At 40.4% G+C, this 13572-nt stretch overlaps 1 protein-coding gene across 4 annotated transcripts; it reads right to left on the bottom strand.

Moving 5' to 3' along the window:
* Positions 1-474: 474 nt before the first annotated feature.
* Positions 475-5769, bottom strand: rbmx (RNA binding motif protein X-linked). Of its 4 annotated transcripts, XM_020635797.3 has the most exons (11): positions 5689-5757; positions 5476-5562; positions 5240-5365; positions 4506-4612; positions 4251-4416; positions 3975-4115; positions 3653-3770; positions 3418-3546; positions 3247-3335; positions 822-2464; positions 475-618 (listed from the first exon to the last, which is right to left on the bottom strand). In XM_020635797.3, the coding sequence occupies exons 3-10, from the start codon at positions 5346-5348 to the stop codon at positions 2148-2150; spliced, it is 1176 nt and encodes a 391-aa protein (XP_020491453.1). In that variant the 5' UTR covers positions 5349-5365; positions 5476-5562; positions 5689-5757; the 3' UTR covers positions 475-618; positions 822-2147. The 4 variants fall into 4 exon arrangements, with proteins under 4 accessions (XP_020491453.1, XP_065814795.1, XP_065814793.1 ...); XM_065958723.1 differs by having other exon boundaries at positions 822-914; positions 5476-5769; XM_065958721.1 differs by having other exon boundaries at positions 3975-4088; positions 5476-5767.
* Positions 5770-13572: the final 7803 nt, after the last annotated feature.

Raw genomic sequence — 13572 nt, 5'->3', positions numbered from 1 at the left:
AACGCAACTAAAGGAACTGACATGAATCAGCTTATTTCGCTACTGTAAGAATAATCCTTAATGTGAAACATCCTTATGCAGGGTTATTTGATAATCAGGCAATGGCATTTACAGTGTAGTTAGATAATGTCATTAGGTCAAGATAGGCCTTGTTTTCTTACAGCATTAAAAATTGTTTTACCATTATACACACACATATATATATATAAAAACCCTTACTAGACGAAATTGAGATACTTTTCGATTATGTAATCTCTAATTGCATTAAGTTAAAAATGCTAATTAACCACCTTTCAGATAATTAAAAAAAAAATGATTGAAATAAAAATTCCTATAACAGTTAGATACCACAAACTCCTAACTCACTATAGAAGTGCTACAGCTACTTAATAGATTTCAAGAGTATAAGTGTGCTTCTGAAATCATTACTTCATGATTTAAGAAGAAAACACTAAAACACACACAAAAAAAAAGCTCTTTTAAAAAATCTTTATTGAAGATCACCAGAAACACTAAACTTGAGCAAGTCCCCACTTGTGTTCTCGCCAACTCCTGCCATGCATTTCCGCTTGGAGCAAAGATTCTACGAGCACTCTCAACAGACTCCTGTGCCAGAACCTGGAAGACAGTAAAAATTAAAATGATTGATAGCATACTGGTCAACAGTTCAATTTTACAATAAAACACATCAAAACCACAGCTATCTGATAAACAATGTTGTATACAATAAAGAACAAATTGTGCTTATAACAATGTATCATATTGTTACCATCATTTTTCTAAATTAGCATGAAGTTACAGGAAAGGTCCACTGAACACACCTGCACTTTTGTGTTGCAGTTTAATTGGTCCAACAACTTGAGGACACAATTCAGGTAAGTTCCAAGGTCAGTTGCCTTGGAGGGTTGGTTATCCTGCAATGAGAACATAATATTAACTTTTTGCCCTTCACTAAATTTTGTATTCATTATACATTGATAATGTTTATATATTGTGTGGTCCTTGGTCCGACTTAATTCGCGTCAGTGATCGTTTCCAGTTCGGTTGTACGGATGGCGTTCTTCCAGAGGTCTCCATTGTTTGAAATGGCATGCTTGAAGGATGTATTTTGGTACTCAAAAGATGGCTCTCAATTAAACAGATGTCTTTCAATTTACCAATAAAAAAGGCTTACAAAAATCTAGTAATATTAAGTTGTGATGTAAAAAAAGTCACCGTTTCCTTCATCCCTTTACTGAGTTTGGACGACTGGTAAGGCAAAGGGTCAATGCTGCAAGGGCTCATTTGCAAAATGGCTGTTAAGACCCTTTCTTGAAAATGGACGAAACTTCTTGGGAGGTTGGCGCCGTTTTAAAATGATTAGCTCATTAAACGCTCTACAATGAAAGTCACATTCAGTTGACATCCTTTTTTTTTGTCCTTCTGAGGCAACAGTTGTCTTGAATGTCACCCTTTGAAGGGAGACTGCAATACAGGTCAATGAGAAACTCATTTACAGATGAGAAACAAAGAGGTTTGCTTTGCTTACCAGCTGCTGACTACCAGTCGAGTTGCATTTGGTTGTTGTTGCCTTTGGTTTTGACGTTGCATGCCATCAAATGGCTCTAGGATGATGGATCCATTTCCAAGGAACTACATCGGAACATTTTGACAGTAACATTTGCCTGACCCTTGAAGCGTCCAAGCGATGGCACATTTGTGTTAAGCATGAACAGAGGTCACTCGTCTATTTTTAATAGCACGAGCAGAGTCACCTAAGCTTTACAGGAAACATCAAGTCGTTACTCAACATTCATATTGCGGCCCCTCTTGGTGTTTGATAATTGATGAGCATTGGTTAAAGTTCAACTAAAAGCTTTATTTGAGTAGGAAATCCAGACTTGTAGTTCACTGCAGATTCCAACAGCACTGAACGTAAAAACTAACACTCACTTGGTAACTGTACTGTTACATGAGCAATAGAAATACTAAAAAAAAAATAAACAAACTTTACACAAAAACTTGGGAAGTCAAGACACATATTCAAAGCTAAGCTTCATACTCCACAGATTTAGACAAAGCTAGTTTGTGTTGTTAGATTTCTTCTAAAACACTTGTTAAATGTGCACGGAGAGAACGTCTGCTTTCATGTGGTTTTCAAGTCCAGTTCAGTATCTGCTGCGAGACATTCCTCTATCGGGTCGATTGCCACCGCGGCCACCACGTGGCCCTCCACGACTTGAGCTGCTGTATGAATCACGAGGAGGGTAGCCTCTCTCAACAGGGGGAGCTGGGCCCCTTTCCTGCCTGCCCATTCGCTCACCACGACTAGGTGGATATGGGTCACTCCGACTGCTGGGGTAACTGTCACGACTGCCATAGCCTTCCCGGGAACTGCTGCCATAGTCATCGTAACGACTGCTTCCACTGCTCCCACCATAGGATGGTGGGGGGGCCCTTGAAGGTGGGGCGCTGCGAGAGTTACCTGCAGGGTCAATGGGTCAGGTAATTGGCAAAGTTCCATTTATACATTTTTGCACTGTCAAGTGCTAATTCTTTTTTTTTTGCCAACAGAATTGATTCTGTGACGGATAAAGATTTAACTGAGGTAATGTTGAAATGTCCAATTGGGTAAATTATCTTTAAGTTTTAGTTCATATGAGCAGTAACATATCCCAGCGCAGGGAATATATGGGCACTGATAACCACTTCTGCATGCCATTGATTTGAGAAGCCATTTTTCCTTTTGAGCTCCACGTGTTAGAACTGAAGGTTAGGACGAGGTTGTCATTGTTGTCTTCAGGTTTTTCTGAATTTTACTCCTTGAGGGAGTGCTTTGATAGGTAACTCATACAGAGTCAACAGATATTTCCACAGACTTAGGAGTTCCTTACGGTTGCAAACTCTCCGGGCCAAATATTCTGCATGACATTGTGACAGTTTTTCTTTATCCCCTGATTGCAGGGACACTAAGGCTGATAGTTGCTGAGCTTTTGATAGCATTTGTTCGTTTTTTCAAATTTGCCAATCGTTATATTTTCAAACACAAAAAAGTATGGAACTTGTATTGCTGTGTAGAGGGATGCCGCCAAGGGAAAGAAAACCTTTTAGATAGAGTGCCTGAGTTGCTGTTCTTCTGGAGAGTGAGCGTCGTATAAACGGAGATTGTTGTAGTCAATGCTGGGATTTTGTGGATTCTTTTGTGCAGCTCTTCTTTGCGCCACAGTGGACATAGGCTGTCATTACACTTATGGAGTCATATCTTACCGTAACCATCATATGATTCTCTGTAGGAGCCACTGCTGGGACGGTCCATATATCTGGGTTCTCGGCTTCCCCCATAACTGTCACGTTCACTGCATTGTACACATACGTTAGTTGTAGATTAAATTAAGTCTAAACGTGCATCTTCATTCTCTTAGTTACCAATACTTATACCTGTATCCTCTAGACATTGACCCATAGTCATCCCGGGAGCTGGAATTGGAGTAATCTCTGTATGAATAATCTCGGGGTGGAGGTCCATAGTCCCTGGAATCTCTAGAATTATAATCCCGACTGGAGTAGCTGTAGAAGAGAACAACGTGTTACTACTGCACTGAAAATAGTGTTTCATGGTATTTGAAAATCATAATACAAAGACCTAGATGTAACTACATTTGCAATGTCCTACCTATCTTTTGAGTTGTAATGGTCATCTCTTGGTGATGGATAGTCATCCCTCCTGGACATCATGGAGTCTCTGCGAGGTGGGGGTGGACCATAGGGATCCCTGTCTCTTGACATGGTGGCTGGAACACACATATGATTTGTAAACTGGCTATTCAATCATAAAATAACACTGAGCAGGCAACTTGAAGAGCGAGATAAGTGAAAAGTGAATGCTATAAATTTGCTGACATGTCGGTTTAGGCGAGTACTTTGTTAATATAACTTGCACCTGCCTATTATTAGTTTTAGGTAAGATAAGACACAACACATTTCCCGGTACTTACGTCTGTTCATGGGGCCAGATGGGGCAGACCTCTTTGGTGGGGGACCTCCATTACGAACAGGGGGTCCTCTCTTCATTGGGGGTCCTCTGGATGACATTCCTTTAAAGAAGGGTTCTACATTCCCTGAATTATCATAGTAATCTCCACAGACAAGAAATGCAAATATTAATATTATAAATTAAGTTCAAAAGGGAGAATTTGTTAGAAAATTAAATGACAAAATTATACCATTACATCTTTTTTTTTTACAATCTCAACAATAAATTTTATAATCACCTCTTGGTGGAGGGCTTCTCATACCGCTATGACCTCCCCGAGACCCACGGGGGCCTCTGGGTGGACCACGGCTACGGGAGTGCATGGGTGGGGGTCCTCGCCTGCCAGAACTCTCAAACTGGGGTTTTGTAGCCTGCTCCACTTTGATTGGCTTGCCATCAAGAGACTGTGGTGAAAGAGTTAGAATTACAACCATGACAGCAGTTTGATGATGATGATGAAAGGTGGTGGCTTCACAAGAAAGAGTACGTTTACCTTTCCATTCATCTCACGAGCTGCATCCTTTGCATCGGCTGGAGTGTCAAAAGTAACAAAAGCAAAGCCTCTTGATTTGTTTGTTTCACGGTCCTTCATCAGAAGAACTTAAAAGAAGGAAATAAGAGTGTGCGAGTAAAATCATTAATAATTCAATTCAAAGTTCATTGTTTCTAAACATTTAACGAATGTATCAAATCAGGATTGTCGATTCCTGATCACAAATACCCAATGCTGCTATTGTATGTAAATGTGAGCGTAGACCAGGGGTGGGCAACTGGCGGCCCCCCCCCCATCAACCCTCAATGTGGCCCTCGGGTCAATTTTTACAGAAACATGAAGAAAAACATGACAAAATCTGCCATGAAATCATGAAAACCAGAAATATGTCCATACTCATATTTAATCACTGGTATATGTTGAAGTTAAATTTGAGACATTATTGACTGTAATCGTTTTTGTATCCTACAATTTGGCCCCTCTGGCAGTGAGAATTAAATGAATGTGGCCCTTGCTGTGATCAAACTTGCCCATCCCCTGGCCTAGACCAATGTGAAACAACAACAATAATGTGATGCCTTTGCAGTCACACACATCTGGTACTCATTACAAGCGCGAAACAGCAAATATTCAGCCTTTTTAAGCACAGCTGCATTTTCATTTCTTCAAGGTTTAAGCAATGGTAAAAAGTGGGGGGAAGGGAAAAAAAAGGCAAAGAGTGGTTGTAAGCGCACCTTCCACAATCCTGCCATACTTGCTGAAGTACTGCTCCAGGGCCTTCTCGGTGGTCTCGGTGTTCAGTCCACCGATGAAGAGCTTTCCTGGACGGTCTGCCTCTGCCATGCCGCCAAGTCACAAACCTGCAAAAACAAAACGTGGCGTATCGTCTCAGTGCATAAGCAACTGCCTATCTTTTGCTTGCAAGTTCACTCTTGTTTGGTGTGTAGTCAGTCATTCATGTTGCGTTTACCTTCAGCTGAAAGTCTTGAGCTTGTTGAACGCGCAAAATGGCGATGAACGTGCCAGCAGCTGCAGCTCGTTACTTTGCTGACGGTCGCTAAAAAAAAAAGAGGTCACGCTACTTGCGGTAATAATAATAAAAAAATATATATACAAGAGCCCACAAGCTGCTGTTAAAATGTAAAAGGACGACTAACATGCAATTTGTTTTATGCAAGCTTACAACACTATGTAGCGGCTTTGTGTATGCTCTGGCGTACAACGGGTTAGTCTTGTTATTCCCCTCCCTTCCTTTATTTCGCCTGCTTCCGGTTGTAGGCGGGTCGTCGTCGTCGTTACGTCTTCTTCGTCGTTTTTATTCTGACGTCTAAGCGCAAGCTTTTATCCTTTGTGTAGCATTATCACCATCTTCTGGAGTGAGTGAATAACGATAAAGATAAAGATAAACTTTATTGAAATTTTTGTGTTACAACAGCTCTAGAAAACAGGAAGCAGGAATATAATTATTAAAAATGACAAGAAGTTAAAAATCAAACATATTTACATCAGTTAAATAAAGGGTGAAAAAATACAATAATACAAGGTATTTACACTTCCACTTGTGGAAAGAGTTATTGTTATTAAAATGAAAAACACACACAGTGTGTAACATTATTGATGAGTGGTGATGCTGTTAAAGAGTCTGATTAAACAGTCTGATGGCAGATGGGATGAACGACCTGTGGTAGCGCTCTGTCTTGCAGGGTGGGTGTCTCAGTCTGCTGCTGAAGGAGTTGCTCAGAGCCCCCACAGTGTCATGTAGGGGGTGAGAGGGGTTGTCCATGATGGATGTCAGCTTCACTAACATCCTCCTCTCACCCACCTCCTCTACAGAGTCCAGAGGACAGTCCAAGACAGAACTGGCCCTCCTAACCAGTCTGTTCAGTCTCTTGCTGTCTCTCTCTGTGCTCACTCCTCCCCAGCAGAGCACGGCATAGAAAAGTGCAGACGCCACCACAGTGTCATAAAATGTCCGTAACAGAGTGCTGCACACTCCAAAGGACCTCAGTCGCCTCAGCAGGCGAAGTCGACATTGGCCCTTCTGGTACAGGACGTCGGTGTTGTGTGACCAGTCCAGTTTATTGTTGAGGTGAACACCCAGGTATTTGTACGTCTCCACCCTCTCGATGTCCAAGCCCTGGATGTTCACCGGTGCAGTCTGGGGTTCCTAACAGTAAAAGTTTATTTTCTGTCTATTTTGTCCATTTACACCACACAATGATGTATGATAAGCTATTTGCTGTTTTCATTCACTCCATCATGTAATTTCAGTCTGAGAGTTATATTGATAGCCTATGTTCAGCTCTTTCTGGTTCCTGAAAACGGTCAATGGAAAGTCCAAATCAGGTCAGTCCTACCTACCTCCTCTCCAAACCCAATCTATTGCATGCACATTATTTTCCATTATCCTGTTATTGATTCTCCTTCATGATATACTCTCTCCCTCTGATTTTGATAGTCCTAGTTGAAATATGTGTTCTATTATTTTCCAGCTGGGTTAACCAGTTGTCCACTTTCTCAATACCCATGTGTTGGAATGAAGGCCATGTGACCACGTTTAGAATGGGCCTAGATAAAATGTGAATGATACGGGGGCCGGTAGGGGTCACACGCTCAGCAACTGATGAAAAACGCGCAGCATAAACGCTGCACATGAAGTGTCAGTGTTTGGTGACTGGGAGAATGTTAAACTGAATGTTAAAAGAGATGAGCAGCAAGTTCAACACGGGGACAGCGAAAGCACGAGATGTCAGGCTGGGAGAGCGGGTGCAGAGGAATGAGTTGGAGCTGGCGTTCATAGCCAAAGAGCTAGCACTAGCTCCAGGCATCCCGGGGCTGCAGCCACGGATCCACACTCGGCTCTCGTCCCCGATGTCAAAATCCCAGTCGGACTCGCTTTATCTCCGCGTTTCGGTAAAACTGATGTTATCCTGTCTCTCTTACTTTCTCCCGTAAATAAACAGATCCACAGCGCCCCTACAGGCCTGGAGCACTTCCATTTAAGGCTGAACTTGCAGCATTTCTGTGTTTGCAGTTGTTTTCTGATTGTGTGTGTTTTTGATTTAAGCTTAGTTTCTGTACTTGCAGTGCGTTTGGTGCTTATGCAGTTGTTTGCCTATTTGCAGCACATTTGTTTGTTTTGCAGCGCGTTTGTTTCTTCTGCAGCGCGTTTGTGTCTTTGCAGCGCGTTTCAGCCTTTGCATTTGTTGTGGCCGGTAGTGTGTGACCCCTACCGGCCACCGTAGAATGATCCTCAGATGGAAATGTATTGCTGCTCAAGTGTATTAAAGTTATTAAAATAAGCCCCCACCTTTTCAGCTGCACCATTCAAATGATTTACACTACACACAAATGCTCAAGTAGATTAATCAAACAAAAAATTAACAATTCTGCAACTTGAGTAGGCTACTTCTTTTACTGGTCATTCAAGTAGGCTACATGATGATAATACTTTTGTAATGTTACATGAGTCAGTTTTAAAATGCAGACTGTTTACCAATACAGACTATTTACACAAGATAGTTACTGCCCAAGTAGCCTACTCTTTCATTGTGGCATGGAAAAAAAATAGACAACACATTTTTTAAATCCTGAAGAAAAGCTTAATATGTCATATGAGTGCCCTTCACACTAGCTCTGATGTCATCAAACCATACCATTACCTTTCATCAAAGCTGCTTCTATTTGAGTTCAGATTTAAAGAGAACCTTTCACAACAGATGTTTGTAAGAAGGACCTTTAGTTGGCAGTCTCTGGACAGGACCAATGTTATTCTGCACAGTGGAGGACAAACGAGACAATTAACTATGAGATTAACATTCATCTGATTAATGATGATTAGGGAAGAACATGTTTCTGTTTCTCATGTCAGATTATTTTTGATAGAGGAAAATACCCAGTTCTGTGAGGTTTTTTAACATCACTAAGCACACATTCACTCTTTATAGAATACTATGCTGGAAATGATTCCTTAAAGATCTGTTTATAAATGCTGCATCACTGACTTGCAGTGTCCTCTTTCAGCCTTTCAGCATGGTTTAGACCAGTGGTTCTCAGCTGGTCTAGCCTCAGGACCCACCACCAACTCATTCATGAAAAATCGCGACTTTCAGATATTTTTCAACCAATCAGATTTGTTCAATGAAAAATTGTGCATTTTGGACCTCAGACAGTAGAACATGTTGAAAAAGTGCTTCGTAGACTTTTTAAAACAATAGGTTTTTCCAGGCACACATTATCAACCTATGAAAATGGCTTCGCGACCCACTTTTGGGTCCCGACCCACCAGTTGAGAAACACTGGTTGAGACTATACATTCCTTCACAGACTCTTAAATCCTATTTTAGCCGAGCGGCCTAATCCAAAGGAGTTATTTGTGGTATGCCACCTTACAAATGGGATGTTTCCATCTTGAATTGAAACCTTTGGAATGGTTGTCATTTCTGAAACTTCCTGCTTGCACAGTATGAAAGCAACAACATTTATCTGCATTCAAAGTTCTACTTGGAGCAAATGTAGGCACCAACACCTTTGTGTCATAGATATTGAAATTTACAAATAGCATTTTAGTCATGTGTGAGCTTTAAATATAGGTCAGTTAGCCTAACCTTTAATGTTTTTATTGTATTAAATTATTTGATTAAATTATTTGATTTTTTATATAATTTGAAGGTTATTTACTATATGATCCTCTTTATTGAAGGCCTGATTATTGGCTAATGAAACACTAAATGAACAAGAACAGTATCCTTACTGTCCTAAGTTTTGTTCACATGTAGCCCAAAGTTCTTGAAGCAATTACTTTAAGCATAAACTGGACAAATAACTGGTCAGGCCAGCAGGGTATCACAGATACAGTGGCGATACAGTACTGTATGGTGGTGCTATATGCAGTTGTAGAGTGTCTCCTGTGCCAGAAGCATGTTGTAGCTGGAACACTGAATAAAAGGAGCCATCGTTCACAACCTTTTGCTCTACGTCGTTTTTCACCTGAGAGATATTACATCCCACTATGTTCTGTTAGACACAACAAACATGATTGGTGTTGAATCCAAACAGGGGTATCAAGTTATTGAAATCACATGACTTAGCTGATGTGATGTCATAAATCATGGCAGGAGAATCACCAAACACAAAGTCCCCCCCATGAAGTCCAGTGACATAGGATTTGAACAAAATCAATGTTAAGGATATAAAACTGTGATACATAAAAAAAACTTTTCCTATTGTTTTCTATATGTTGGTTATGTATTTGTGCATCAACTGATGCAAAAAGATTGTGAAAAGGTGTTGAAATAAGAAATCTTTGGTCATCCCACTTTAAGAAAGGTTGTTCAAGTGGGACAGCATGAATGATGTGGGACAGTTAAATACCATGTTATTTAATTGAGAGACTATGCCTTTTTGGAAATACCCCACATTTTTGTTAAAAGTTTGGGCTTCATTTATTTAGTTTGGTTTAGGATTCAAAACATTATCCTGAGTTTCCAATAGGCTAGCTTACTGTTCAGCAAACTCGCTACTAGAATAACTAAGTCAAATAAATAGATTTAATTGTGTGTGTAGAAAGAAATAATTGTGCATATAATACAATCTTTTGGTTTGCAGCTTAAAGTTAAGGAGGGTATTTGATTGCACATTTCATTTGGCCTGGCCCCAGCAACTGGAAAGACAAGGATCTAGCAGTTAGGGTCTCTGCAGAAATTACATCGTGCATTAAGACAGGAAAGGCTGACTTATGCGGTTTGACAGTACAGTATCTAAACAGAATGAATTCTATTCCTGAAGGTCGAGATTGGTTAAAGAACTTTATGGCATGCCACCATCTCTCCTGCCGTATGCCTGAAGCAACATCTTTGGGTAGAGCTAAGCCTTCAACAAAACCACAGTCGGGGAGTTCTTTGACAATCTGACCAATGTGATGAACAGGTGACAGAATGAATATATTTCATAACATTAATAAATATAATGGCAACTATAGATTGTCGAAGAGTTAAGTAAATGTCCTGTACAAGAGACTGGCACATTTGTTTACTTATCAGCCCAAATTACCAAATTATTTACAGTTATTTAGTTATGTAGTTAGTTACAGTTATACAAGGCTCTTTCATCATGGCTCTTGTCTTTGTTTTATAGGTTTAAATTCCCTCTGAACATGATTTATAATGTTGACGAAACAGGTGTCACAACAGCGCAGACACCAAAGCAAGTTGTGGCGGAAAAGGGAAAGAAATAAGTGAGGGCCATCACATCTGCAGAAAGAGGAGAACTTGTGACTGTGGGCTGTGCAGTCAATGCTACTGGCAATGCAGTGCCTCCCATGTTCATCTTCCCAGGGGTTAGATACAAAGACCATTTCATCACAGGAGCACCTCCAGGATCAATTGGTACCTCCACCAGATCTGGCTGGATAACTGATTTTTTTTGTAAAATTCCTTATACATCTGGTTCAGCATACCAAGTGCTGTTCTGACCATCCCATGCTACTACTCCATGATAACCTTGAGGCCAATAATAGACTGAGTTCACTGGATTTAGCAAAGAGTAAAGGGGATTATTATGCTCACAATTCCATCTCATCTCCTGCAGCCTCTGGACAAGAGTGACTATGGTCAATTCAAGGGATATTACAACAAAGCTCTTGATGGTTGGATGAGATCTAACCTAGGCAAAACAGCCAACATATACCAAATCACTGGATGTGTGATTTCATGTCTTTAATGACACCAAGGAATATCTCTTCTGGATTCAAGTTCACATGGATTTTCCCCTTACCACAGAGATATTTTCTCTGATGCAGAGTTTGAACCATCCATGGTGTCACACAGGCAAAACCCTGAGATGCTATCTGCTTCTAAAGAAGATCCACCCATGGCATTTACCTCCATCTCTGCTGAGTTGCCTTAACAGGCATGTTCTTCAACATGGGACAGATTCACTCTTCCAACCCCCTGGATAAGTCTTCCACTGAAATTCTATCCTTACCCAAAAGTCAGCAGCCAATGGGGCACTGTTGGTGCAGTGGGTAGTGTGCGCGTCCCATGTATGGAGGCTAGTCTTCTAAGCGGGCGGCCCAGGTTCAAATCCAACCTGTGGCTCCTTTCCCGCATGTCATTCCCCACTCTCTCTCTCTCTCTCCCTGATTTCCATCTCTATCCACTGTCCTATCTCTCCAATGAAGGCACAAAAGCCCAAAAATACATCTTTAATTAAAAGAAAAAGTCAGCAGCCAAGAGCACAGACAAAGAGAAAGTGGATGAAGACAAGGATCCTGACTGATACACCTGAAAAGCGAAAAGAGAAAAAATAAATAGAAGGGGAAAGAAGTAACCACTGTCAAAGGACAAGGAAAGCCCAAGAAGAAGAAAAAACAAGAAGAAACCCCCAGTGTATACAGCAGCTCTGAGGAGAGTGATGTTCCCATCTCACTTGATGACACTTCTGAGTATGAGAGCTGCCAGGATGAGAGTAGTGAACCAGGCATCTCAGATTTGTCAGCTGGTGACTTTTGTCATTGTGAAGTTTGCGAACAAATCCAAAAGCTACCATTATATTGGCTTGGTTGAGAGCCTAAAGGACAATGATGTGTTTGCAAGACTCCTCAGAAGGGTCCAAGGGAGCACTGACAAAGAGAAACCCAGCTTTGCATTCAAGGAGAATGATGTGGGATCTGTCCCACTGAATGAAGTCCTGAAGAAGCGTCCTAAACCTCAAAAGGTTGGAGGAACTGCAAGGAGGGAGCAACAACTCCGTGCAACCTTGATCTATAGAATGTTGAAAAGCCGTTTAATTTTGCAGTGGTCTTAAAACTTTAACAGTCCTTTTCTTCTCAGAAGTTCAAAACTGTGAACTGTTTAACAAAATTAGAACTGAAACGACTGTAGGGATTTTATTTTTTTCTTCTGCCAAACACGTGTTTGTTTGTTTTTGTTTTTTGATATGTGACTGGATTTTCATTGGATTGACACCATTTTGTGAAGATATCTTTTGATCCTCAAAACTATGCTGGTGGTCCTTCTGTTTGGAAAAGTGCATTCCAGAATTTATTAAAACTATTGTTCATAATAGAAAAAAATTAACAATTAAATATAATATTAAAGTTTCATTGGCCGTTTTTGTGTTGTTTGAGGTAGCTTTAAAAAGTATTAACATTGTTTGGAAAGGTAAATGTATGATTAAATTATCTTTAAAAAGAGGTAAGTTATTTTCTTATTCATTATACCTGCATTAAAACTTGAAAAACAGGATGGTCAAGTTACCCACTGGACTCAGATCAACTTACCCCTAGCCTGGGGTAAGCTGAGTCCCAGGAACATTTTTTTTCTGAGCACATATTTTCATGGCTCTTTGTCATAGATGCATTCTTATATTTTCAATTGATAAGCAACATCCCAAATTAAAATTAGATGAAAATAATTGTACTTCTGCCTCAATTGTCTTTGCCTTGAGAACCACGTCTAAAAACTGGCTCAACTCTCCCTAAAAAATAATGGACTATTTTCCCTGTGTCACAGTATCAGAAAACTTTCTTCTGATTTGACAACTTGGAGATTTCACACGTGTTCATATTGTGTTCCTATTGTGTTCCTATTGTGTTCATATGGATATATATGTGCACCTCAACAAAATGTATTTGTAAAATATGCACCAGTTCCGGTTTAACTAGTCAGGGGTCTTTCACATGGACAATAAAACAGTAGTCTAGGTTATAGTATCTGGTTGTAGTTTGCCCGGTTTACTCGTTTTTTCTCCTCCTGCTTCCACCGATCACTTATCGGTCTATCATAATCCGTTCTTTGTTTGATCGGTTTTTCACGTTTCACACGTGGATCTTAAGAGACAGAAACCGACGATTTTAATGGAGGGAATGATAAGCAACGTCAGTGTAACTTCCACGGTGTCAAAAACGTCAAGACGGCCAGAAGAAAATATGACGTCCGATTTTTTTATTTTCAACATAAAAGCACAGTGGTTCATGTGGATGTGACATGCAGACATGTAGCGCTAGTGAGCGTCCTCTTAACACGTTTTCATAAATATAGCTCTACTAAAATGCAAAGTACGGATT

Source organism: Labrus bergylta, chromosome 9, assembly GCF_963930695.1.
Source record: "Labrus bergylta chromosome 9, fLabBer1.1, whole genome shotgun sequence".
NCBI classification, from domain to species: domain Eukaryota; kingdom Metazoa; phylum Chordata; class Actinopteri; order Labriformes; family Labridae; genus Labrus; species Labrus bergylta.
The sequence above is the reverse complement of the archived record's forward strand: the minus strand, read 5'-3'. Positions and strand labels throughout refer to the sequence as shown.